This window comes from Vanacampus margaritifer, chromosome 16 (assembly GCF_051991255.1).
Source record: "Vanacampus margaritifer isolate UIUO_Vmar chromosome 16, RoL_Vmar_1.0, whole genome shotgun sequence".
Taxonomy (NCBI): domain Eukaryota; kingdom Metazoa; phylum Chordata; class Actinopteri; order Syngnathiformes; family Syngnathidae; genus Vanacampus; species Vanacampus margaritifer.
In genome coordinates this window covers 1,274,985-1,301,534 of record NC_135447.1, presented here as the reverse complement: position 1 = coordinate 1,301,534, position 26,550 = coordinate 1,274,985, and the positions used below count along the sequence as shown (strand labels likewise).

Below are 26,550 nucleotides of genomic sequence, written 5' to 3'. Positions count from 1 at the left end.
GCATGCAAACGGGGTGTGGTGTCTTCTATATTTTAATTAGAAACAAGTACGGTATTTTATTTACTCATTTGTTATGTTATTATTATTTTAATTTTTGCCGTTTTTATGTTGGGAACAGCACTTTGTTACAGTTGCTGCTCTAGAAATAACTAGAAATAAAGAGTTGAGTTGCATGGCGAAGGCCCACAGTTTTCAAACGACCTCTGTGCTTTCTGTACTTCGGGCGCTATCTAGTGGCCGTTTGAAAGAATGCAAATTCAGCTACGTTTATCAACCCACATTTCAAAACACAGATGCGATATAAAGTGTGACAGTGTATTATTTGTGGTTCAAATTTACGAGGGAAAAAAATAATCCCCAAATCGCTGGGAAACTCTTTAAATCGGAAATTAATACTTTTATTCAGAAATTCACTCTTATTTCGACAATCCCCGGGAGGAAGCGTGATGTACTTCCGTCCGTTAGCTTCACAGTAGCGGTGCTGCTGCTGCTGCTGGCTGCTGAGGACCGACGCCGAGTAGGAAAACCTCGTCCCGGTTGGTAGTGGACCGATCCCGGCCGGCCAAAACTCGCCACCAGCTCCAGGTCGGGACACGCGACACAATGTCACAACGACGTGTGATGTGAAGCGTCGACGAAGCAGGAGGGCTTCGAGTCTGGATTTTTTTTATTTTTTTTAAAGCGGCGGAAAAAAAATCTAAATAAAAAAGGGTCATGATGTTGCAAGTGTTAGCTTGTGGCGCCGTAGTTTTCCCCGGCTTGTTCTTCGCCTTCAGGAAAATCCTGCCCCGAGTGTTCAAGCATTGGAGCGATGCCGACGTGGTGCTCGTTAGCGAAAGGTAAGGAAAAAGAACAGCAAGTGTTTATGATGTCGCTCGGTGTTTTCTCGTTTCATTCATTGCGAGGGGGGACGTCGCTGTCCAACCAGCCTTCAAAGCTAGCTTGTTTCTCCTCCATTGTTTTGGCTTCACCTCGGTGCCGTTTATTAACGTTGGCTTTTAAGCACATTTCCACGCTTCATAATAAGCTTTCGTTATTATGTTAACAAAAAGTTATTTCTGTGACGTGTCTTTGATTTACGTCAAAGACTTCAAAGAGGAGCTCTGAAAAACTGTGGCCCGTGGGTCGTATGGGGCCCTCGGGTGCACGTCAATGTGGCCCATTATGTAATACTGATCCAATGCAACTAAAAGCCCAAAGTATTGTACACAATCTTATATTGCCCAAAAAATTCTAATCATCCATTTTCTATACATCTTGTCTTCCATTATGTTTGAATTGAACGCATTCTAGCTAACCCTGCTTGACAAGTGGGCCACACACGAGACCAGTCGCCAAACGCTCAGACACACAAAGCCCAACAACCATTCAAACTTAATTGATCTAAACAGTGCCAGTCCTAACTTGAATGGCGCCTTGTGGGCAAAATGCCACCATTTAGGGCAGTCTGGAGCCCGGCCTTAGTTGACATTGATAATTACAAGCCAGAGGTGGCTAACAAGCTATATTTACTTAATTACAGATATCTAAGTAATGTTTGGAAAGCTTGTGTACTTGTATATAACCCTTAGAATAGTTGTAATGCAACATACTTTTTACTGAAGTATTTTCGTCAAGAAGAAACAGACAATGAGGTACATTCCACTACTCTTTTTTTTAGATAGTTTATCTACAATATAGGATTGACACAAACAATTGTTTTGATAAGTATACATTTTTTTAATCAATGAAAAGCATTTTATAGTCCATCGCTTTATGAAAAAAAAAACAGGACAATATTTGAAACTGAACATGCAAAATAATTGTACAAACATGCATTGATTACGATTAATGCCACCCTATGTGGCTGCACATACCAGAAATCACCACTTAGAACCGGTTTAATGTGATGCCGGATGTATGCAATTAAACCCGAGCATGTCACTATGGCTACTTTAAAGAATAATCATCGAATGACAGGCTCTCATATTGCACAGTAGTGCACTTCAGTGCTCATTGGTTCACTGTCACCCTGCTTTAATCCTCTTCCGAGCCAAGCCTGGGCTGACTGCTGCTGAGTTAGCTGTGCCCTCCTCCTCCCCGAATAATGCCTCCCTATTTCCACTAATGCTCATCTGACGGGAAAACGCTCTCTCGCCGAGCGCCCGCGCCGCGGGCCATGTCAGGCTGCTTGTTTTCTCAAACGAGAAACAAAAAAAAATAGAAAACGTTACCCCTCGCAAGCCCCCACGCTGAACATCACGTGCTTTGCTACAACTTGCGGATGAAAAGGACTGATAAAAATCCCCCAGAGTCGTGATAAATGTTAACCCTCGCAATATTGCCCTGGACTCATCATGTGCTTTGTTACAAATTCAACTGATGGCCCCAAAGTTTTGCTGACTTCACAGACTGAATAAACCAGAAGTGGTTCTTGTGTAATCCTTGAACAAATAAACAAAAATGTGGTCTACTGATCTTTTTAGAGTATGTGATAAACCTCTACTATATACCACAGGCTTTTACATGTCGTATGGCACCATAGTATTATGGAATAACTCAAGTAAAGGGATTAAAAATAAAAAATTGACGCAAAAGGTGCCTCAAAATTTTACAGTGGTCATTATTCCCACACTAATGTTAACGCTGACACAAGCACTACTACGAGGGTCCAAAGTTTGGGATCATTTCACATTTAGAAAGTCTCAACTCCAAAATAGAACTAACTAATGTACTACAAGTTAACAAGGTTAGCTAATTTTATATAGCCTACCACCGCTAGTTAGAACATTCTTAATGCCTAGACACAGCTGCCGATGGACTTTCAATCACTTTGGTAAAGAAATGGTAAAAAACAAAAACGGACTAATAAGCACATTCATATACAAGCTACTTTGGCTAGGGCTGTGTATCGATTCTAATTTCCTGAATCGATTTGATTTCAATTCACAAGAGTTCAGTTCGGTTTAATTGAGATTTTCCCCGATTCAATTCACTTCACTTCAATCCGATATTGATTAATTTTGGAACATCAACTGTTGTTAATATCAAGGACATGATGTAAACATCACAAACATAAATTCAAAATTACATGTGGCAGAGGCAGTAACTGGTTAAATGATTTAGTTTATTAATGAAAGTAACATCAGCAAGGCTGAGATGAAAATATGTTCATTATTCAAATTCAATAATTTGTAAATATAAATGAATAAGATTCTGAATTGTCTTAAAGTTTCATAAATGTAAGAAAATAATTTTAAATTCATGTGAATTGTAAATTTCAAGAAAACAATAAGATACAAAAAAAATTGGCCTTTAAAATTCTATTATCTAATGAATTTATGGAAAAAAGAGATCAAAAATAATCGACTCATGGTTTTATGAATTGATATCCGGCTCAAAAAGGAAAGGAAAATCGATTCGATATCAATTATTAAATTTTTTAAAAACCAGCCCAACTTTGGCCACAATGGAGAGTCTACATGCAGACTTGTGAACAGTTAACATCCAGCTGCTAAATTAAGATCAATAGCCAACTAAATCAACACTGCTATCCACGGGCACCCATGTCACTCACCAGTCTATATATTTATTAGAATTTATTAGCGACACACATTTTTTCGTGGAAAACACTTTGAACACTCGTCAGTGTTAATCAATATTTTTTTTAGGTTAAAAAGAAAAAGGCATCTAGAATGGGAGTCAAATATATGCAGATTTTTGCTACGGGCTTGCCTGGGTCAACTGTACTCCCATTTACTACACTGCCCATGCAAAAGCGGCAGTGACGTAGCTCGCCGCTGTCAGACATTGTGAGTGTGACGGCACGTGAAAGAGCAAGCGGCCTGCCGCGAGTGAACGCCAAGTTGAGGTTTGCGTGGCAGGAAAGCGCAAATTGCCCGACAAGGCAGCGAGGAGGAATCCCTCCCCCCCCCCCTTTTCCGGTTCCCCTCCACTCTCCCTCTTTCTGGTCACGCCGGCGGCCTGTCAGCGGCAGCAGCAGGGAGAGGAGGCTGGGGGGTGTTACTGGCGGACACACAATGAATGGGCTGTGCACAAATCTGGGTCTTGTGACACTCCTGGAAATGCTTGTGGCAATAAAGGTTAAATGTATACAAATGCATGTTTAAGTTTAGGTGGAGTTAGTGTGACGGGTTAGTCTAGTCTCAGAACAGGCTTGCGGTTTTGTAGACGGCCCATCATGTGGCAAATCGTGGCAGCGATCCAATACAGATTAGGACGAGGTGGCTGCAGGTTCAGCTCGTTGCCACACGATAAACGCGACCATTGTTTCACCATCCCGCCCTAATTTTCCAAATTTTTGGAGCTGCTTTGGTGTTTAAACAGAACTAGAGTTTTAAGGGCAGCAGTGTTGCACAGAAAGCTTTGAAGGGGGAAATCAAGTCAAAAATGTTCATGAGAATAATGCCGGTATGCCGGTAATGCCGGCCCCACTTATCTAAACACGGTATTCTTATTAATCCTGTGTTTGTAGAATATGAATTAAGTAGCAAAATCCACCTGTTTTGATCCATCTCAGGGGGGGCGGCCATTTTGCCACTTGCTGTTGACTGAAAATGACATCACAGTGCTGAAGGGCTCAGCTTTCAAATGTCACATAACCAAACCCAGAAAACAGGTGAGCCGTGATTGGTCACTAGCCCTTCGGCACTGTGATGTCATTTTCAGTGACGGCAAGTGGCAAAATGGCCGCCCCCGAGATGGACAAAAACATCTGCTTAATTCATATTCCACTAATGCAATATTCATCAGAATGCCGTGTTGAGACTAGTGGGGGCGCTTATTATTAAAGAAAATGTTAGACTTTACTTCCCCATGAACTTAACTTAACAACATTGTCTAAAATCACCTTAGCATGGCTGCTATGACCCTAAATAATTTTTAGGTGATTTTTTTTAAATCATTTCATTATTGTGCTCGTGTCTTCTTCGCAGATTGGTATCCTCCATCCATGCCGTCATGGCAACCACAGCAGGAGTCGTCATCGTGATGTCGTGCCGGGGCAACGTCATCTATAGCAGGTTCGTTTTTGAGTTAACTCGTCCCTGTCACAAAACATTTGTCTGTAATGTGATGTAACTCCTGTAACATTAATATGTTGGAACCCGTACCGGAATGTGTTAGCATTGCAGCATTCAAGATAGCCGGCAAGTTGCAAATATAAGAGGGCGGATAACAAAATGTTCCAAAAACAAGTATTTACCTAGTATAACCAATACCGTTTATACAGTCTAACACTGTCCTTGTGTTGTGTACTCACATTGACATAATTATACAGAGTTGTTTTGTCTTTTTTGTAAACTAGATGACATTTGTCAACTAACTGTTGCCATTCAAGGCTGGAAGTTGGCATCGCACTTCCCGTGTGTGTGTTTTTTTATTTATTTTATTTTTTTTAAGAAAGTGTGAATGTAAGATAATGCTAGCCTCGTAATCCTACCGAGTCAGCGGCCAGACCCGGCCGGGCAGTCCCAGTTTCAGGCTTCTAATCCCCACAGGGCCCTCCCCTCTCCTCCCCTTCCCTCCCCTGTGGGCTTAATTCCTTCACAACGCTGCTCAGTTCTGCTGTCCTGTGACGTGCACAAGGCCGGGAGGGTTTATCAGACACATGCTCTGCAGTCAGACTCATGAATACGCTTAATACCCTATCACAATCTGTCGCTGCCGCCGGCCTTCGGCGTAACACTTTACTCCACATCACAGTGACCTCAAGAAGAAAAAAAAATAGAAACTGGAAACACAAATAGACCAAAAGGATGATTGTAAGAAGCCCAGAAGATGCATTTAGCTTGAAGAAATTTGTAACGACACCTTTATGCTAAGTTTAGAACAGTAAAAGCTGTTTGGGCCTGTGAAGCCGGGATAGTGTTAGCGTAGTTAGCTACGTAAATAGCCTGAATTGAGATTATTGGGGCACGTAACAAGACGCCACGCTTTGTCTGAGAGAATACGTGGTATGCCGAATATGAATTCCGTTCTTGATGTTAACACTTGACTGAAATGTGATTCAACTTTAAAGGTACAGAGGTGAACAAAATAGATACAAATGGAGTCATATGGCGGCAGTCTTTTCCTAGCCGTGTTGTTTGTTGTGCCTGACTGCGCTCTTAATCTCCACCCAATGACCATAAGAGATAAAGAACCCTGGTGGAGGTCAGAGGTCACTAGCCCGGCTCAGCCCCTGCGGTTTTACTCCACTCAGTCCACGTAATTAACCGGCGCCTTTATCAGCGCTCATTAGGTCATCTGAGCTGTTTATTATGCCAGGCTTACGTAAGGTTGCCTTTAAATCCGTGGCAAGGGCACAAGATTGCACACTCGAACCCCCATTCAAATGTCAACTTAGCAGCCAAGCAGTACACAACGTTTGTAAGTGAATACAACTCTCAGAATGACCGTTGCACTGCCGTGTGTTGATGACATCCTCGACATAGATGTTTTGATTGAAAGTCAATATACTCTTGAGCTTTTAAAGGGGAAGTAACCTTAAACATTTATTGGCAATATTATGTTATATGTGACCTCATTAGTCTAAACATGACTTTCTGGTTAATATTCGTTTTGTGGAATTTGAGTTATGAAGCAAAATCAAGCCGTTTTAAATCTATTTCGTGGCGGCCATTTTGCCACTTGCTCTCGACTGAAGATGACATCACAGTCGCTCAGCACTAAGGCTATGACACGACCAATCGCAGCTCCTCCGCTTTCTGAAGCTGAGCTGTGATTGGTTGCTACCTGAGACCTGAGCAACTTGTAATGTCACTCGACAGCAAGTGGCAAAATGGCCGCCTTCTGATAGTGATTAAAAACCGATGGATTTTGATGCTTTACTTTTCCTATTCCACCAACACAATATTGACCAAATTACAGAATACCATATTTAGACTTGTGGGGAAGCATAGAACATACTATTGACAAGAAATTTTGGGGGGGTTGACTTAAAGTGGGTTTTTCCCAAAGAGCACAGAGATCCTACAGAATTTCGGAGCTGTAACTGAAGACCGCAGGAAGATTTTTTTTTTTCCTATTCCACAAAACCCAGAAACTGCAAAGTTGTGCACTTCCATACAGCAAGCAACACAGATACAGTAGTTAGATGGCATCTGGTGTGACTTTTAAAAGACTTGAGACAACAGCATTCAACACAACAGGGCCAGGCTACAGACCTCTGGTTTAAAATAGAATTCCGCTCTTACAGCAACCACGTAACGTGAATTTGTATGCAAGTCAGAGTGCACTGTAGCCTAGTTAAGCGACCACTCCAGGGTGTGCGCCGCATCTCACTCAGTCAGTTGCAATAGGTTCAGCCAAATTTCTGTATATATTCCATGATAACTTTCAAGAATTTTCAGAATAAAATAGGACATTTGATACCTATAACTACAGCGCCTCCCTGGGTCAAGGCTGGGTCACTTATGTAGCGGTGTAAGAAGATGGAAGGCTCTAAAATTATTAGCAATTCTTTCACGAGTTTGCCATCAAGCAACCGTTTGTTTTGCCGCACTAACCGGTTGTATAAGGCTTTCAAAGGATATTTATTCAAATATGAGGCTGTCCTAACACCGTTATTGTTATTAACATGGGTAAATATGGAATTCAACTTTTTTTTTTAGGGACATGATCCTGAATCGTGTATTTTTTTTTTTTGCTCCCTCCTGCCACCTCCCTCCCTTCAGGCACTGGCTGGCCACTCACTTTATCATCTGGTTCGGCGTCCCGTACATGACGTATGACCTCCTGGCCATGTACCTCAGCCACTACCACCGCTTCCGCGTCAAAGGGCACGAGGAGTACAAGCGCCATTCGCTGGAGACGGTGAAGGCCTTCGTCCGTCGGGATTCCCTGCTGGTGCTGCATCACATCGCCCTGCTCACCATCCTGTTGCCCATCTCGCTGGTGAGGAAGGGGGGGTCACAATTATTATTAGTATTATTATGATCAAAGCTTCTGGCTTTTTTTCTTGTGGAAAACCCTAACGCACGAATGGGCCGCCAACAGAAATGGACGGTGCGTGCATTCCGAATTAGTTGGAAAACAGGAAATGAACCACAACAGAGGACTCATAATTATTGATGACATTCTTTCAGATAACAAAAACGCCGGCCCGCAATTGTAAGCCTCCGGAGAAAGATGTACTAAGAATGGACAGGAAGTCGATCGTCCAGAGGAAAAGTGATGCCATTCAAGGGTCTGAATGCGGTTACCGCGAATGAATCAAAGCTCAGGAAAAAACACTTGATTGCGACAATCGAATGAGCATTGACTCATTTGGCGGAGGGACGCGTCAGGCCGATGGAAACGCGGCTGTTTGTTTGACTGGGAAACAATTGCAGATCACATTACGCTACATAATTTAGTTGCAGCTGCAGTCCTACTCTCTTAACTCATCACTCGTCTGCTTGTCTTGCCAATTAAAACTGGTAAAACTGGCATGAGAGGGTAAAAAAAGTCTGCATGAAAATTGAACAGGTTCTTTCTAGATAAACACTGATGTTTGCTTTGGCAGTTTTTGAGTCAGCCGGCTAACTGAGCAACTGCATTTTTGCACAGAACGTTGTTTCATTTAAAAAAGAAAAAAATGACACATTACGCCTTTTGTGATGTCTGAAGTATAAAAAAGGTGGAAGAACGCAATGCCAGGATTTAAACTTCATAGCACGATCTTTGTGGCACGGAATACCCAAACAGACATGTTATGACTGTGATGCTACTTTAGAAGGTGGGAAATTGCCAGCTTGTCCCCCCAATCCAAGGATGAGGGAAAAAAACAACTACTGCCTACAAGCAGTGTGAAAGGAGCTACATAAACGTTGAATTACTTGATGATCAACTTTATAAAACCGCAATGAATGCCTTGCCCAGAAAAGGTCATGCAGAATTTTGGCATTTGTCTGGTTTATTTTTGGGTTACTCTGAGTTAAAGTCATGCAACCGAGGGATTTACCGATCATACCCTTAAAAGGAGACCGATATAAAAATAGGTGTGCGTTTCAGGCGCTCTCTGCTAGAGGATTAAGATGTCACGCATCCTACTGGCACACAGGTTAACAAGCATGGCGGACAGATGGCAAGCGTCAATCCGCAAATATCCTTTTCTTCTCTCAAGACCGCAGGCAAACCAGCTCATAATTACGGGCGGCGTGTGAGTTTGACCGGTTTTCCCGAGGGTTGGACTGCTTGTGACTGGTGGTGGGGTGGGGGATGAGGTAGTGCGGCCAGGTAGTTGCGGTGTTAAGTTCCCGGCAGTCTTTTCACGGGCAGATGGCAGAGTAAGCTCATCCTTTATTCATCATCGGCGAGCTAGCTAGCTCACCAAACTGGGGCTTTTGTCCCGCATCTCCGTATCCATCTCGTTTGTTGTCTGATGGCGTCTCTAACCGCACTGGTCAATATTTGAAAAGCTTCGTTCATGACTGCCCACTCTACTGGAATTGGCAGTAGTTTGAGCCTTGTTGAGGTCTTTATTTAACGCCACTTTCTACAAGTATCGCTTAGTCTGTTCTCACGCTACCAAAGTATGCAAGCTTAATGTGAAACAACATCGATGTGCTAAAGAAGATTAGCAAAAATGTTACAGCAATTGTAGACTTTCCAACAGGCGCTACTTGAACACATACAGAGCAGCAGCACATACGAACGTAGCATAAAACAATAGACAGGCTCTCCGCTTTCGATTATTTCTAGAGGTTAGTTGGGGACTTGGGAGGTGCGCAAGACTTGAACCCATAAAAATGGATCACTTCAAAATAGTGGGGTAAGGAGAACGCTGTATTTAGTGGAGCCCGCTGACATGGATAGGCAAAGAACCATTAATAATTTTAGGACCGGCACACCCGATAATGTTTCAGGGCACACCAGCAAAAAACAAAACCGCATATGTTGGGTCTTGCAGCACACATTTACTATCGCTAATTACTTCTAAGCAGTCCTTATGCATAAAAGCAAGATTGGCTTCTCGCAATAGTTCCCGGTATAAAGTCTTGGATGGCGTCCTAATGGCGCAAGAAAGGTTATAAACCTGAGCAAGTACTACCGTCGTTAGAAACTGAACAATCTTAACGGAGCCGAGATTTATTCGCTGGGACGTTGTGTTAAACGATTCAATCGAACAGTGTTCCGCAATCCTAATGGAGAGATTTATTTGCAGCCTTGTGGTGTTTTATTATTTCTTCTATGAATGGTTCAATTCAGAATCAACCTTTTCAGTATCCATGGCCAACTCTTACATTCCCTTCCAGAGTTTGTCCTTGGATGCCAGCTGTGTTTATTTCCCACCAAGCTTGTGTTTGTTTTCCCTGATCTGCGCGTGCTCTACTCATTTTCCTTTCCATTCCTCAGTTCTTCCGTAAGGATCAAGGTGATTTCTTCATCGGCTGCTTGTTTCTAACCGAGCTCAGCACGCCCTTCGTCTCCCTGGGGAAGATACTAATTCAGGTGAGGCGGGCCGGACACACCCCGGGAACGGCCTTTGTTATCCTCTTGGAGACAAAAGTCTCCTGATGTGGACGATACATTCTGAATGATTTACACCAAAAGATTGGCCATGAGATTTTTTTGAGTGAGTGGGTGCCACTGCTGAATCCCTTTGTTTTAATAATCGTCATTATTCAAGATGTAGAATTAGGGTTGGGGATTTGGGTTCGGAGTGAGGTTAGGGGTACATTGAGGAGGTTAACAAGGCAAACCAGCATCATGGCCTTTGCTGACATCTACTGTCCGTTTCTTTCGCTGCTTTTTGAGACAGCTAAAATGGCATCCACTTGTACAGAATTAAAAACATGAACACATCAATTTTTCTGAATGGGTTCCACAGGACCAAAAAGTGAATTGATTACATTTGTGAATAGTGTCCTACTTTTGACATGGGGAAAAAAAATGTATGACCCTCTTGTGTCCTCCACCAGCTGGGCCTCCAGGAAGGTTGGCTGCACAAGTACAACGGCGGCATGGTGCTGCTGACTTTCTTTGCGTGCCGCATCGCCCTCTTCCCCTACATGTACTGGGCATACGGCCGGCACTACGGCATCCCGCTCTACGCCGTGCCCTTCCACCTGTCGCTCGCCGCCAACCTGGGCAACTCGTGCATCCTGGCGCCGCAGGTCTACTGGTTCGTCCTGCTGTGCCGGAAAGGCTACCGCCTGTACCAGCGCAGTCGGTGGCCGCCCTCATCACCGGCTAAGGGCCAGTGATCTACGGTCACCTTCTCATATCCGACCTCTCACCATTGTACTGTAGTCCAGGAGGACCGCCGTGTTTAACCCACCCCCCCCCTCCCCTCCCCTGCACAATTTCACCCTTCCAGTTTGGAATCTGCTGCTAACAGCGGACCTCTCCCAAGAAACTACTACTGATGTTTGGCATTTTGAGCCTGGTCCGGCTGTGGATCTTATCGATGAAAAGGAAGTGGAGCAAACGCATGATGGACACAATCATTCTCCATTTGCTGTGAAGGTCTGTTAGGGTGCGAGCAAGCGGCCGCTGCGACAGGTATTTATTTGTATTCTTTTGTTTTTAAGAGTAGCGGTTCTCTGTCTTGTTCCTGCTGACTTTCTTTATCAATATTTGTATCAGTCGTTTCATTTTTCAATTGGCGTTCCAAAACTGAAAAAAAGTGACTCATTAGTTGTTGTTTTTTAACCTGATATTAAATAAGAAATTGCTTAGAAAATTAATAATACATATGAAATATATTAAACAAGAGTATGTTTTGCTGTGCACAATGGCAGACATGCTCATTAGAAACATTGGAAGTCACTGAGTGTGAATGGTACGTTAGCTTGTTCACCGCCACAATCAAGTCAACCAAGACGTTTAGACGCAGTTTGTGTATTATTAAAGAACCATTTTGTTCCTCTAATGTTATAATATTGTTGGTGGATCGTGGTTTTGTTCCTGACTGATTGCGGTGGCTAAAATGTTAACGCAAGCTAACATATCTTGTAATGTTCGTTACCATCAAATTCAGTCATGTGGCCCGATTTTCATATTTATGATCTGAGCTTCAAAGTCACTTGTCAACAATTAGTATTTTTTTCATTTTTTGGATTTATTTTTTCGAATTGATGAGTGAAAAAGTCGAATAGATACACAAATTTTAATTGCACATGTCAAGAGATGTTCTCTGAACAGTGATAGGCAGGCAGTATTAACCGGAGATGACGACGTGCTAGCAACCGGAGTGCAGTATTAGCTCTGTATGCTAGGTGCTTAGTCATCAATCGATTGTTACATGAAGGCTAGTTGATTTTAACGTGAATGATCCACTGGAAAGCTAATATATATGAAGTTTTCTCTCCACGGTCAGCCGGTGCCTCAGAGACGAGCAATAAGGTGAGCTAGCATTAGCCGGTTAGCACAAGCTACCGGCAAGGCTTTGAGGGCTTTATACACTTTCAGGTTTTTTGGAGATTTACATCATCACAAATATATCTTAACCTTTAAACTACTTGACACATGGAATCTATTATTCACTTAATCATTAACCTCTTTTATCCGACCAGTAAAAGTTGGCATTTTCCCGCCCTTTTCCCCGACATGACGCTGTTCTGGATTTGCGTGGGATGAAGTCGACTCGGCAAAATTCCATCCACGAGGTGCAGTCGGACCCATAACAGCACAAAAGCTACATTCAGTTTTGGCTCAGATGCGGGATATCCATGTAAAAGAGGCTAGTAGCGACTGCTAACCATATCATCGTAGATAACAACTTATATTTTCAGAAGAAACGCTGCACTGTTTGTTACACGACCAATACACTCGGTCGTAGACTGTAAAGCTTTATAGACGACAAACTGACTCCGAATGCATTAAGGCGCGCTTTGTGTTTCACTTTAACCCCCGGAAAATGAGAATCTATGCAAAAAGACGGCCACGTTGCATGTTTACAAGACCGACATCAAGTTAAATTGATTTAAGTCTTGCCGGTTTATATAGTTTAGAAATTTATTTGTTGCTGTATTTCCGTTCATCTTGTCAAGTTGCATTCCAGGCGAACTATTGTGGGAAATTGCTTATTAATTCTTTGAGCGCTGGTGACGGAAGATGGCCGTCAAGTAGCACTAGCCTTATTAGCCGTTAAGATATTTGTTTTGGTTATTATAAATATCACTTGACAACCATTTTTGCTATGTGGTTTTTTTTTGTCGTTTTTTTGAGCATGTGGAAACACCTAGCTGGATTAGTCAGGCATGAAGTGGTGCTAACAAACAAATTTTCGGTAGATAAAATTTCAAATTAGGCCGTTTTTTTTCTTCTTCTTCCTGTGTGTTTATAATGGCGCACTGCAGTTTGACAGTTTTTTTTTAACACATCAGGCCCTTTGTTTGGATGAATATTTCGATTAGCTGTGCTAGGTGGGTATGACATTTCTATACTGCTATGCACATTTTTAATGCTGCTTGTCGTTCTAAAACCATTTCTTGAGCTGAAGTTGCTTTAGCAGGATAGTTTGAGTTTAATTAACTTTTTTAACCCTCTTTTTTTTCCAATTTAATGCTAATGCCTGATTATTATTTTTTTCTTTGTACGTTTCAAGTTACACATCCGAACGGTCTGCATTTACGCGCACAGATTCCAAAATCCCTAGAGAGTTGAGAGCAACTGATAAAACTTAATAAATTAGAACAAACGAAGAAACACTTACCCTGCAGCTAAATCCAGCCTTTTGCCAAGCTTGTCCGAAAGGCCCTCAAACCTTAAATTTGTCCAACATAATACATTCAGATATTTGTATAATGTAGTCTAATCACTGAAAGGCTTACTAAGCTTATCGTTTGATTTCGATCGTCTTAAGTTGATCCTATTTGCTCAGGGTTTGACAAAGATAATTTAATAAGAGCATTGATGGTGTACATCATCACACTATGACAATTGGAAACTATCATTACACAATCAATCTTGTACTGCTTCCTGATATCTTTCTTCTGGTTGGCAAACCAAAGACTGTCGGGCACTTTAGTTCATCCTAGCACGTTAGTAATATGGAGAACATGGTCATATTTATAACAAATGTATTTTTTTTATTTATAATACCAGTAAACCATCTCTTACAAAGGCTGCTAACCACACATGAATATTGATATTCCCAAATTTGTTAGTTTTTGTTTTTACGGATCCTTCCATTAATATTTTGTACAATCTGTTATTTGTGTCAAAATGATCAGAAAAATGATGTCATTGGCTTTCGGGCAGCTATAACACAACAATGTGGGATGGCAGCGCTAGGTGTTAGCATTATCATGTAGTAAAAATAAATTCAATAATCTTCAGTAGTGACAAGCTAATTACAAGTAACTCACCGTTAGCTGATGCTATACTAGATAACTAGAGGCCTTTGCTGTGCTTGTCAACTACGTATCGACTAATACTAACAAACACCCTGATTCTGGGGCTTTTAATAGTCAAACGCTTCATTTTCTCAACTACACACGAATTAGTCGCCTCAGTGCAAAATTGTTAGTATTGCTAGCGTCTTTTCTGGTAGCAGCGTTAACATAAACGGTGGAATGTGTTCTTTTTGGGATTTTGGGATGTCAAGCACTTTGTCGTCGAGTGAGGACCAGATAGACGCACGGAAATGTTGCTACATGCTAACGCTCAAAACGCACACAAGGGAGGGCTTGGTTGTGTGACTCTGTGGCCGAAGAATTTCTTAATTGATTATGAAAAGGTTTTTCATTTTTTTTGTCTTCATACAAATTTACCAACCAGGGTAACAGTTCTGCTTATTTTTAGAGTCTTATGTTAAAATTGAAAATGAGTCAAAGCGCATTTCATTGAAATTGAAGTCACAAATCTGAGGAAAAAATGCTTAATTTCGTTTCACACATTTTAAAAACATTGCTGTTTTATTTTACTAATACGATGTGAATGCAGATGTGTTCTGACAAAAATGCACAAATATTTGAGCTGCGATGTGATGCTAGGGGGATTTTAATCCATGGACAGAGAACCAAATTTGGTTCCCGGTGCCTTGAGAAAAAAGGAATTAAGTCGGCAGGCGGCGTTTACAGGTTGTAGCTCTGTTTATCATCACCAGCATATCCTGAATTACGCATGAAGTTAGTTGGCAATCATTTTGAAAACATATTTTGAAAATATATGTGTAATTAACATTTGATTTGATTTTTGTTGCTTTACATTTAGATCTTGAGGTAATCCCGGTTAATTTATTCACATTTAAGTTAAAATGGTTGGATTTAAAATCATTTGAATCAGATAGTGTTTATTTTAATTGATGGAAATTATATATATGTTCTCAATATGTATATCAAAGTCTTACATTTGGTTGCTGTGCTCCTGTTGTTTGTTTTGATTACTTGCAGCTTTCTCAGATTTAACAGTTGTTTCCCAGACACACTTTGGGTCAGTGAACGCACCGCCGGCGCAACCTTTTTATCACTTCCTGCCCCCACCCCCCTGCTTTATTTTTGATAACGTTCTAATGTTTTCTTTACTTCTCACGGGTAAATAGCTGATTTTTTTTTGATGGCTTGGACCTTGATTTGTTGCTTGATTATTTTGGGGGACTGGATAGTTTTATGACAAAATTTGAAGAAAAAAACAGATGTGAAAGATAACGTTTGAACTTGGGCACCCCTTTAAAAAAAAATCAATAAACTTGATTTGATAGTCTTTTGACCTGGCGTGGCTGTCATTTTGTCATCTACTGTAAATATCAATCCAGTAGTCCTAAAAATGGAGGAAAGACAGTATTATCCATATATCTGTCATTTGAAATTATATATATTTTTTAGATGTTTTTTGCTTTGCCCTCTGGCTTCATAAGTTGTAATTTGACATCCCTGCCACTCTGAGGCACTGTTCATTCAAACTGAAGCTGTTGAATGTTCCTCTTAGCACCATAAATGGCCAACCAATGTCCCATTTATCGAATTATTTAAATGAATACACATAATGTTATTTCTTTATTTTGGAAAATGGTATGTTTTTTTGGAGAGGGTCTTTCTTCTGTTCCTCAAACAAAATCCAGGAACGCATCTGAACTACTATTGGAGATGGTGAGCAATCATCAATCATGGTGAGCAGGAAGAAAATCCAGGAAAATGGTCTACTGTAAGTGTAACCACTGCTAAAATCCAAATACTTTTGTCCATCGTGTCTTGTCACCGGTTGCCAAGAGGGCCCACACACAAATAATACAAGCCCCTCCTAACCATTCCGTTTCCCCCCCTCCACCTCCTTTACGTCCCAAAATACATAGTCAAACCAGATGGCACACTGAGTGTCCGGGGGAACGGAGAGGAAGACTCGCCGGCAAAGACTGGAAGAGGATGGGACAAGAACCAGATCCTTTCGGAAGGTTTGTTTGATGCCTATCCCCCGTTTGCAAACCTGATCTGATTGCCTGACGTTGTCCCCCTGCCAACGGCATGTATTTATGTGCACATTTTCCATTAGATGAACGGAGACGGAAGATCAAGTTAGAAGGGAAAGAGAACACGCATGTTGAGAGAAGCCCTTGATGGGACTTTGAGTAGCTGGTAAGGACTCCTTGCGACCCTTTTAAAGTGTCCTTGCTGGATTATTAGTATGGACACTGGAGGCATCTGTTGAGGCTTTCGACTGGTAAAGAACACACGACAGAAACCTCTTATTTCTGGACTCCAACCTGGTACTACGAGACAGCCATGGACCAAAGCGCAAAGGGTGCCGAGGGGAAAATGGTCAGCAAGGCGCTGATGGAATTCAACGCCACCTTGCAGGCGGCTGTGAGGGAGGTCCACATGGACGTGAGCGCGTTCAAGCAGCGCATCGAGCAGCGCATCGAGGAGATGAGCGCCTCCAGCAGGCCCCTGGCTCAGGCGGTGGGCAGGCTGCAGGAGGAGAACCTGCAGCTCCGCTCCAAGTTGGAGGCCCTCAGCCGCCTGGTAGAGTCTCTCACTGGGGGGCAGATCGATAGGAACTCGCCCACTGCCTTGTCGAAAGGGAAGAATAAAGACCAGGGCGAGGCGAACGGGCTCGCCGAGATGAAGTCTCGGAGCCAGGAAGGCCAGAGTGGCCTGGTGGGTCTAGCTACATCCGGAACCCTACCACCATGGAGAACAAAGGAAATTAATGTAAGTATCCGTGGGAGATTCCTCTCAATCATTCATTTAACCCTGAAATAAACCAAAACTTTAGAATTCTTTAGGATTTTGATGCTAAAAAAAAAACAAAAAACTACTTGAGGTGTGTTTTTAGTTATGGTTCAGCAAAACCAGGAGTTTGCTCCTGCTGTGAGAGGTTGTGAGAAGATATGATTACTAGGGTTGTGAGGGAAGGCAAATAAGAGATCAAGAGGTCAGGGTCTAGCAGGGAACTGGTACAAGGTGCCTAAGATCCAAACAGGTATGTAAAACGTCCAGTTTTGTGTGAACGGGTTCAGATGAAAGTTCATCATTTGCCTTGAGCAGTTTCTGCTTTAAGTGTAGTTTTAGGTGCATTCAAAACTTGGGGGCAAGATGCAAAAGCATACCAACAGTTGCAAGGACCTGAGCAGACAAAAATAAACCAAATTACTTTTTTTTCCCCCATTTTTACGGGTTCTAGTATTAGGTCTGTAAGGTTCAACGGGTATCTAAAACATCCTGCTTTGTACAAATAAAATGACTGATGAATGTTTCTCAGCTGAGATGATATCAAAGTATCTAATTGATGCTAAAGCGCTTGCAGAGTCATAGATATTTCAGTCCGCAGTTGAAAGTTCTGATCATTTACCTTTACAGGTTTCTCCCTAAACTGCGTTTTTAGGTATGTGCCCACAAAACAAGGGGTAACGATGAGGGTGCAGTTATTTTCTCAGGTTGGGAACCACTGGCCTGAACAGAAGGTATCCCAAATAATGAAACTTTTTAGTTCAGTGGGTAAGCAAAATGTCTGGTTTTGTGCAAATACCTCAAACTTAAAATCCCATGACTACCAATCATGAAGCAGGAAGCCAAAGTGACAATGTGGAAACAAACTAACCTCTCTCAAAAATAATCATTAGTGTAAACAGTTTGGGCAAAACCAGGTCCAAGGCCCATTGGTGTTAAATCTAGCAACAGTTGAACTGAACTGCAAATCCACTTCCTTGAATTGTCATTCTTTCAGCGATACTAACATCTCATCAATAATATAATTTTACGCGATTATATCCTCACACACTCACTCCCTTCCCTAACGTCCACTCGTGGCCCGCAATTTATTGTCGCCGCCAAAAGGTCACGGCTATTTTTGACTCCACGCTTTGCAGTCCAGAGCGGCCTCGTTGGGCCGGGCATGCGCTCCGTATCGCCTTTCGTCATTTTCCTTCTTGAACGCAGCCCATACGTATGAATGCAAGGCAAGCGGGACTAGCATAATAATCGATAACCCGATCGTCAAAGAGCTCTTAAAGGAACATGCATAATGTAGAACAGCGCTCATATTATCATGTTAGGATGAAGTCACATGGCAAAAATAGGAATCGTGCCTCGCAGCCATCCCAACTCTCAAGTCTCTTAATGCAAAGTTGAGTTATGTTTATCGACCTGTCAACAATAAATAACCCCAGGAAGAAGTGTGATGATAACCAGAGAGACAAAAATAGAACGTCCTGCGACATAGGAAAGTGTCTTAACTGCCAGGGTTATAATAGCTTAACATTTTCCATTGGAGTTGTTTGATTTCATCTTTAGTGTTTTAAATTCTAGATCTGGATGCCCAGGGCTCCTGTCCCGTTGTCACACACAAAGGCTGAACTTGAACCCAGCCGCTTTGCATCGGTCAATCTTGGTCATCAACCAATTGGAGGTTCCACTCTATAAATCTTTTTGCCCATCTGTAAGAGGTGGCATGCTGGCGTTAACGTGGTTTCAAGAGGTTGACAGAGGTGGACCGGGCTCAGGTTTTAAATGGATTACGGGTGTCAGACGGAGTCAGACTGCGATATCCTACCGCAGCTATCGCGGAGCCCACAGATCACAGAGGCGCTAATCTCCCATCGGTGGCGAGTTGACAGATTGGGGCTCTGGCAACTCTCGTGCCCACATCCCCGCTGCCTGTTGGTCGAAAGCAAACGGCCTGGGGTGCTTGGAGCAGGATTGGGGGATGCAAATAAAGGCCACGTTTCAGGGTGATATACTTAGGCGCTCCCCATGATTTTGCAAAGCATCCATTTTGGGTCTATATTGGGACCCAAGAACAGAAAGGAAACTCTTGCAAACGGGGCCGATTGCATCTGAAATAGCCTCTCGGTGGGAACATGCTTGGCCTCAGCTGTCGACGCGGAGAATCTTTCAGCTGCTGGAGATGTTCACAAAAGGCCTGTAATTGAATTGGACATGTATTCCATCATTCACATTCAAATCGGTGGACTAATCATTTATTTATGACAAAATGTTTAAGATATAAAACCAAGTTCGTACATACTGCATACAAGTTTGAAAATATACACAAATTTGATAACGTATAATATTACAGATTCCGATCCTTGACCGAATACCGTGGCTTCTTCCTTGACCCTTTATGATAGCAACTAGGGCCCCAACAAATGTATTTATTTTTTTGCATAATATGACGAGTTCAGCCAGCAAATTTTGCATTTCCAAAATTCCTTTCCTATTCTCAGTTCATACGTTAAACCTGCATCCACGAAAATTGGGAAACAGCTCACGACGTACAAAAATGTCATATGGGGCCATCTGCTAAACCTAACAGGTTTGATTTACTTTGGAATTCATTGCCATTTTTTTTTTTTAGCCTTTTATTTATAGAGGTTATATTTTACTAAACTCCTACAGAATTTCTCAGATCATCTTCAAACTTTCTAAAGATGTTTAAGATGAAAAATATTGAAAGCTTCTTTTTTTTCTCACCGCACGCTGTTGCCGTGGCGATGCGCTATTTGCAAAGAAAAAATAAGCTGCTTTTGAGGGTCTAAACCTGGACAAAAACTCATTAAATCTTGCACACGCATCAGACCTTGAAATTTCTTGCGTGATTTTCCCAAAATGGCTCAATAGCACAATGTGCTACAAATTTTTCACAAAACATTCCAGGCTATAAATTTCACCTAATTCTGAAAATTGAAAGGCGAATGTAAAAGCAAAAAAGTATTTTGGAGCCATATGCTTAACCAAACAGGAAGTCCGCCATTTTGCATTTATTTTGGGATTGGATTTCATTTTTGGCCTTTTATCGAGGTCATATTTGAACAAACTCCTCCCCCAGAATTTATCCAATCGTCTTCAAACTTTGTATTTCTAAGGTGGATGTTTAAGGTATTGAAAACTAAAAATATCATTGCACGTAGTTGCCGTGGCGATGCACTGTTTGCAGAGAAAATGATGCTCTTTTTGAGGATCAAAACCTGGGTGGAAACTCATGAAACTTTTCACACACATAAGGCCAGGCATCACCGTTATATTTTAGCGGCTTTTTGTCCTATGTGCCAGTACCCCAACGCGTAAGTACCCCAGGGTTGCGAGGGCCCTTTAATGGCTGCTTGCAACTCTAGTTTTACGTACGAGTTACCATCATGCTGATAAATACCATTAACTCTTTCACTGCCATGGACGTTAAAAGACGTCAAGTAAAAACCTACGGAGGGCCGCCAATGACGTTAAAAAGACGTCATCCAATTTTTTTTTTTTGTATAATTATAATATTCGTTTCACAAAAAGCTCTTTTTCTCCGCTTTTTGTTTCAAAACAGAGCATTTCGGTGAAAGTAACCATTTTCTATTGTTGATTACTGAAGAACGGAATAAGGTAGAAACTAACTTTTTTTTTCTGATGAAAGATGAGAGTTCAATCTTTCATTTGGTAGTATGTGTGTTTCCATAGTCCAAACACAACATTTTCTGTGGACCTTGAAAGATCAGTCAAAATGCTTAAATCGGCTGGCACTGGCGACATCCCGTTTCGGAAAACGTCTGGCAGTCAAAGAGTTAAACAACATACTTTTACATGTACTTGCACATAAGTCGCGATAGGCAATTTCAGGATGTCCGTTGGGCTACATTGCTTCCATCTATTGAGTTTATTTTAGCGCAAGTGGGCTTAAAATGCCACTGTGGAATGGTCCACGATGTCAGGGGATACACCCTGGAACGTAAACAGTCAACAAGAATCGCGTTGTCTCGTTGCTAAGGCCGACACGCAAATAGAAAGGACGACAGCTGCGTGGGTTACATCACGCAAGCCAGCTAGTTGTAATATCGATCATGATCGTCACTCCCGTAATTTGACCTGCTTTAACCCTACGGCATTATGTGAAACAAAATTTGGGATGTTTTGTATTATGTCAAAAATAGGGGATGGAGGCCCAGGCAGAGAAGCACATTGGCTCCGTGGAACAACAGAAGAAGAAGCAAGGTAAGCGACTGTACTTTTTTTTTTTTTTTACAGTTTTATCTGTCACGTTAACATCCTAAACTTCAGCTTGGTTGGTGTTGTCAGAAAGTGTAGTCCTTGAAACTTGAACTTGAAATTACAGAAAGGACAAGACAATTTAAAGACATTAGAGGACCTCTGCCATGATTTTTTTTTTAACTTATTCGTTGATTAAATCTGTGTTTTGATGCATTCAGTCCAGGAGACGTTTGACAGTCCCGCCGCACCTCACCTTCCCATCACCGCAATGGCCAGAGTCAGCGCGGAAGCTCCAGTTGTTGCCCATTCTGCAGCTCTTGTCGTAAAAGCGACAACAGAAAGCACAGTAAAATCATTCAAAAATATAAATGGTGAGAAGAAAAATTGCATTATTTTCTAATACGAATCGTTTGTAAATGTAAAAGTTCACAACCATGTGAAAATGTAACCGATGCAGAAGTTGTTGTTTGCAACGGATGATTTATTTTTGGTTTAGTATTTAATGAAATAATGAAATATGGGAAAATAGTGCCATCTGGTGGGCCAGTGACAATCTTGTGCATTTTCCCAGATGCAGATGAACCCCAACCGCATTTTCCCATTAGTGCCGTGACTTCCAAAGCCAATCCGGAAGTAGCAGCCAAACCTGCTCACTCAGCACACAAAGTACAGGATCCGTCCGGGGAATATCATCCGAAAAAAGGTCCGTTTACACCAGCAGTTACAGGCATTGGAGAGTTGAGACTGAGAGAAAGACTTTGAACTCGTTGAAACTGAGTCAAGACTTTCACTTTTTGAAATCGAGCCAAGATAAATGCTTAAGGAATTGAAACTAAGGTTAGACGAATAGACTGCTGAGTTAAGACTGAATAAACCAAGCCTTTTAGGAGTTGAGACGAAGTCTAGACTGAGTTTTTGCAGAGTTAATGGCCAAGACTTTGAGAGGTTGAGACCAAAACTTAAAGGATTTGAAACCAATACTTTTTGACGGCCAAGACTGACTGACTCAAAATCTAGATTTTGCTCCGTTCACACCAAGACTTGAAGCAGTCGAGATTAAGTCATGACGGAAACTTTTGAGTTGTGGCCAAGTCAGGAACAGTATTTCCTCTCTCAGGTGTACCTGGATCCAAGGACCTTGCATCCCAGGATCAATCAGGCTCTCCATCCTTGGCTTCTTTGCCACATCTTCCCCTCACAGCGGTGAACAGAAGCAACCCTGACACTTCTCCAGCACCTAAACCTGTTCAGACTCCATCTTTGCCGGAATCCCAGAACGTAAAACCAGGAGGGTATCCATTTCGACGCGGTGAGTCCTTAATACCAAATCAATGGCCGTATCAGTTTTTGGGGGTTTTCCTTCTGAAATGGATTTTATGATTAGACGTCAGTGAGGCCAAGCCGCAATCAGGTCTCTCGACCTTGGTCAAAACCACTACTGAGTCGTCAATAATTGCTACATCGGCATCCCAGGAGTCCGCTGTTAAATCTGGGGAATACCCGTTTAAGAGAGGTAGGTCCCATCCAAGGTACGAGGATATTGTGAGTCTTGAAAGAAGATCTTCTGTCATGTATGCCTAAAAACGTTTTGGTTCCTCAATGCAGCTCCAGTTCTCAAGACGCCGAGTCCGAGTCTGAAGAGAAGCGTCAGCTTTCCTCAACCGGGAGGTAAAAACGAGTAAATACCATTCTGATGTTTTAGACTGACATACAGTCAGTATGTGTGGTTCGGCTCCAATTTTAATAGATCTCTCTTGGCCCCGATTCAAGTGGACTGCAAGAAGTTCAAACCAATCTTTCTATCTTCAGCATTATTTGAATTTTCACCAAAATCGAATTCATTCTTACTCACTCTGTGTGTGACCGATTGCCAAGACTTTGAGGAGTTGAGGCCAAGTTAAGATCAAGACGCGAAGGGGCTAAAACTGAGTCAAAACCAAGATTTGGAAGAGCTCAGGCAGAGTTCAGACTAAGACTGTGAGGGGTTGAGACAGTCGACCATGTTGTTTTATTTTGCGTGACTGTTACTAGCATGCTAGCTTATAATGCCAACCAGTAACAAATTCATTTTTCTTTCCGCAGAAAAGTTACTTCCTTCCAAATCAATCATAAAAGCAGGTTGCACACCTAATTTGGAAAAGTTGGAAAAGTAAGTCAAGTCTGGACCGTATGCTGACTTATGTAACTTCAAATTAATTGAGCTGGGGTTTTTTTTCTCCAGGAAAGCCAAGTCCTCTGCAGTGGAGTTGAAACAAGATCCGACCAAGTCCAACACTCTTCCTCGCGCTGGCGGAGCTCAGGCCAAACGCGCCCTATTCGAGAGAATGAACTCCGACCCGATAAAGTTTGTACCATTGAAACAATTCCTTTTACTGTAAACCGGGTACACGTAAATTTGGGGATTTTTTTTTTTACACCCCAGCCAAGGGCCAAATTATGGAAATAATTTGCTGACCAATTGATTTCCAGATGCTAATTTCCTTTTCGACTCTACAGGCCTAAAGATTCGAAGCCCAAACTGAAGCGCTCCCAGAGCTTTGGCGTTTCCAGCGCCAGTGGTATAAAACACATCCTGTTGGAGTGGTGTCGTTCAAAAACCATCGGCTACCAGGTACAAAATTAACAGCCAATTCCCATACGTCTTTTGGTGTTTACTTCAGAGATCATCCAGCATCACAAGATTCTTTAATGCAGACACATTGGATTTCGGCATTTCTCCACATTTGGCTAATATTAGCAGGAATGCGGGATTTCACAAATGAAGAATTTTGAAAAACATTCCAGCACTACAACAAAGTCAATTCAATTCAATTCAAAGTCTTGATTAGAGGTGTCAAAATTTGACATTTTGACAAATATCGGCAAAAGCTGGCATCACTGAGCGGTGAATGCTCGCGAACGTAGCAAATTTCGTCTTTTCATCAGGATTTGCAAGATGTTCAGACAATTTTTACTTTGCTTTTTACTTGTCGACATTTTGAACATATTCACACAATTTTTCACTGCCTGCGAAGATCTTTTGAAACCCTTTACGAACCCTGACGGAAAACCCAAATTAGCTACATTCACATGCATTTGTCGCTCAGTGACATTTAAATTTCCACTTTATAAAAAAATATATGCTGACACTGGGAACTCGATACGCTTTTTATTTCTAAGAATAAAAAGTTAAAATTAAGAAATTATGTTGACATTTTGGACAACTTTTTTTAAGGTAGAGAACTATTTACTTGCTTAGTTTTTAATTTAGCTTAACACATGTTGACAACCTGGAAGCTCCCTGCAATTTTTGTTATAATTTTTCAACAAAGCTGTCATATAGGTTTCAAATAAAAATATTTTTTTATGTTGACGCTAATATTTTCTCTTACTGCAAATGAATATAGTCTTGAAATATCGGTTATCGGCCTCCTTGACGATAAATAATCGGTGTCTTGCTTGAAAAAAAAACACATCGGTCTATCACTCGTCTTGATCAAGAAATAGTATTTGAATTTATCAGGAACTATAAACAATCTAAATTTCTTACCATTAACAACGTTAATAAAAACCCGTAGCTGGAGCCCCCGAAACTCAGCGTTTGGGAAACCGAATTCATTTCTTTCCGAAACTGATCAAATATTCCCGCCGCAGAACATCGACATCCAGAACTTCTCCTCGAGCTGGAGTGATGGTATGGCCTTCTGTGCCCTGGTCCATTCCTTCTTCCCGCTGGAGTTCGAATACAACACGCTGAACCCCGCTAACCGCAAACAAAACCTGCAGCTGGCCTTCACTACGGCCGAGTAAGTTCTTTCATCGCCGAGTGGCGTTTTGGTTTGGATTTACGAACACGACTGCAACCATTCAAACCAGTGGAGGCCTGGTCTTTACTCAACGACAGATTAACATTTTGTTTTTTCTTATGGAGAATAGAAAGGTGTCTACCTGTATTTTGAGGGAGGCGTTTATTTATTTATTTTTTTACTGGATATTCTCATCTTTTACAGGGATGGACATTATTTCAGGAAATGTAGTCTCACATAATGGGGAAAGAGCATTTTCCTATTTTTCCAGGCAGGGAGGGAGGCATTTTTTTTTGCAATGGGGGACTCACTGGGGTGCAGCATCTATTAGAGGGATTGTCACTATTTCAGGAAATATTTCATGGGAAGATAACTTTTACTAGTTTTCTTGATGCATAATTGGAAGGCGTCTACATGAGGGAGGTGTTTATTCTTCTGAAGTATATAGCAACTATTAGGAAAATATGGTCTCGCATCAGAGTGGAGAACTTTTTCCTACCAGGATCCGTTTCCGTTGTTATCTGGAGTTCTCTGTTTGACACAATAACCACATTTTCCCCGGTTCCCTTCCTGTCTCAGAACGCAGGCCGACTGCCTCCGTCTGATCGAGGTGGACGACATGCTTGACATGGGCGACAAACCGGACCCCATGTGCGTCTTCACCTATGTCCAGTCCCTCTACAACCACCTGAAGACGTTTGAGTAACTACTGTCACTCTGTATCAGAGAAGACTGCGAAAATGCACATTTTTGTTCTCAAATAACCACAATTTGAAGAAGAGTTGCGGAGGAGCAAGTGGTAGTGTTGTGTGTGTTTCTTATGCTGTTGCAGTGTTTACAGAAGGGACTTATGAAGCTAAGCCCCACTATTTAACAATACAATTGTCACTACTGCTGATGTGGATGTCAGGATGTGCAAATACAATGTGGACATGCTCCAGAATAGCATGAGAGGCATTGCGCAATGTGTCAAAAGTAAAGTCATTTTCTAATGTTCTTCATTCTAGCAAATTCTTTCAATATCTTTAAAATACACTTGATAGGCTATCCATGGAAGGTCGGATCCGAGATTCAAACCCAGAACTTCATTCCTGTGTAATGAGGCAGACTTGTTGCCAGAGGAGGAAATGCAGTATGTGACCGATTACATTGCATACATCGCCACCTTCTGGCCGAATGAAAACATTGCAATTACAAGAGCGCGTCTTTAGCACTTCTTTGACCTCAAAATATGCATTTAGAAAGATAATATTCATACACACACCTCTTCCCATTGTTACTAGGGTGTCGCAAAATATAAAATCAGTTATGAAAATTCTGGCTATTGTCTGGATATATGTTGATTGCCTGAATGGGGAAATAACATGCTACTGTTTATTTTACATACCAGTAAAATTTTCATTTTTATGAAAAAAACAGAACTACTTGCA

General features: G+C 41.8%; 2 protein-coding genes across 3 annotated transcripts; both read left to right on the top strand.

Moving 5' to 3' along the window:
- The first annotated feature begins 465 nt into the window (after nt 1-465).
- tlcd3a (TLC domain containing 3A) lies at nt 466-15,639 on the top strand. Its single transcript, XM_077547153.1, has 5 exons — nt 466-839; nt 4,935-5,021; nt 7,677-7,896; nt 10,339-10,434; nt 10,905-15,639. Exons 1-5 carry the CDS (start codon nt 715-717, stop codon nt 11,187-11,189), a joined length of 813 nt encoding a protein of 270 aa, XP_077403279.1. The 5' UTR covers nt 466-714; the 3' UTR covers nt 11,190-15,639.
- LOC144036462 (uncharacterized) lies at nt 11,349-26,116 on the top strand. 2 transcript variants are annotated; one of them, XM_077547143.1, is made up of 16 exons: nt 11,349-11,487; nt 15,992-16,074; nt 16,223-16,321; nt 16,420-16,502; nt 16,648-17,078; nt 21,278-21,338; nt 21,554-21,706; nt 21,907-22,038; nt 22,453-22,644; nt 22,720-22,848; nt 22,941-23,003; nt 23,418-23,484; nt 23,557-23,679; nt 23,832-23,946; nt 24,969-25,120; nt 25,700-26,116. In XM_077547143.1, exons 5-16 carry the CDS (start codon nt 16,650-16,652, stop codon nt 25,824-25,826), a joined length of 1,743 nt encoding a protein of 580 aa, XP_077403269.1. In that variant the 5' UTR covers nt 11,349-11,487; nt 15,992-16,074; nt 16,223-16,321; nt 16,420-16,502; nt 16,648-16,649; the 3' UTR covers nt 25,827-26,116. The 2 variants fall into 2 exon arrangements, with proteins under 2 accessions (XP_077403269.1, XP_077403268.1); XM_077547142.1 differs by lacking the exon at nt 15,992-16,074 and having other exon boundaries at nt 11,358-11,487; nt 16,420-17,078.
- The last annotated feature ends 434 nt before the right edge of the window (nt 26,117-26,550 follow it).